Source organism: Oppia nitens, unplaced genomic scaffold (assembly GCF_028296485.1).
Source record: "Oppia nitens isolate AA-2021 unplaced genomic scaffold, nextdenovo-longstitch-racon4-pilon3 scaffold5_pilon_pilon_pilon, whole genome shotgun sequence".
NCBI classification, from domain to species: domain Eukaryota; kingdom Metazoa; phylum Arthropoda; class Arachnida; order Sarcoptiformes; family Oppiidae; genus Oppia; species Oppia nitens.
In genome coordinates, this window is record NW_026533243.1 from 2735935 (window position 1) to 2737500 (window position 1566).

General features: G+C 33.1%; 1 protein-coding gene across 1 annotated transcript in view; it reads right to left on the minus strand.

Annotated features, from left to right (window-relative positions):
* Positions 1–950: 950 nt before the first annotated feature.
* Positions 951–1566, minus strand: part of LOC128961095 (anaphase-promoting complex subunit 10-like) — a 1014-nt gene continuing 398 nt past the window's right edge. Inside the window, exon 2 of the mRNA XM_054307302.1 lies at positions 951–1402. Within this exon, the coding sequence (XP_054163277.1) occupies positions 951–1402 (452 nt within the window). The remainder of the gene's footprint in view (positions 1403–1566) is intronic.

Consider the following 1566-nt stretch of genomic DNA (forward strand, 5'->3'; position numbering starts at 1 on the left):
ATATATATATATTGATATATATGTATAAATTTATATCAAACAACAGAAATGAGAGAAAGCAGAGAGAGAGAGAGAGAGAGAGAGAGAGAGAGAGAGAGAGAGAGAGAGAGAGAGAGAGAGAGAGAGAGCAATGACTGTCTGTCCAGTAACAGTTGGACGTAGTATCGAAAGCACTGGTAGTGCAACCAAAATCCCAGTGCAGTCATCGATCACCGGACTATATATCCAGGGATTTAAACAATCATCAAAAGCATTACAAAAATGACATCATATATGTGTCGTTATCGATATGACTGTGTCGGCACTCAATGATTATAGTATATAATGTGTATGTTATATATKCTTTATATAGACTTTGTGTATATTATATCTATAATTTTGAGATCGTATTTATTGCAATCAAAAACTTTTATACATTGCAACTAAATCTCACATTCCATTCAATGATATGTCATATAATAAGAATCCAATGGTTTTGACCATCCATTCAAACTTAAAGGCTATCTTTTGCTGCCAAAAGGATTATCGGTGTTAGCCATAGAGCTATATATATATATATATACTGTATATTTGCAATTCACAAATAAATCCCAGACACTGAATACCAGTGGTATTAGACGATKCACTGGTATATCACTATTAATCATAATCTATGACACAACACACGAGATAATGGGATCACAAACGATAAAGTGATGATGAATACTACATTATGACCAATACTGGTATCACTTTTTTGTGATAAACTTCAGGCATAAATAATACCTCGAGAGATACAAAAAATGTAAAGTCAAGCTATCATAACATGAAACTATTGTTTTTATTCAAATATTTATTATCGCATTTTGTGTAATAAAAAAATATATTATAGATAATATTTAAAAAGATTTATAGATAAATATAATTGGAATACTAATGAAAATTTGTATAAATAAAAAAAACTAAATTTTCTATCTAATAGTCGAGTGCTGTGCCATTTGGACAGTCGTGAAATTGATGGGAAAGTCCAATACTGAGACTATTGAGTTCTGAACGGGTGAATGCACTTTGATTTGTCTGATATGTGTGTCCCTACCGTTTTGATGGTTAGACAATACAGCAATCTGTATGAGAAAAGCCCGAATTGGAGAGTCATTCGAGTCTTTYAATGGTATAACAACCCAACCATTGGGTTCACTCAGATCCATGAGCTCAACCTCTTGGAGATCGTGAAAGTGATTGCCAGCCCTCACAGATATGCGGTTAGGTGTGTATGACTCGTCCAGCTTATAGTCGGCATAAATACATACATCTTGAATGGTTGTCTTACGGCGGAACTGTATGTTTACTAAATGAGGTTGTGGTCCATCTGACTGCCAATAGGTCTCYAAACAGTTGTCCCGCAATTGGTCGACACCAAAGCCTAACACATATWATAACAATAAAAARCAAACCTTTTATACAAATTGAATGCAAACATCAAATCATAGTTTTATGAATCCATTAATTATTTAATTTCTGACTTTTATGACAATCCACTCAAATGTTTACCACAAATCAAATACAATCATAAAAGTCAAMAAACAK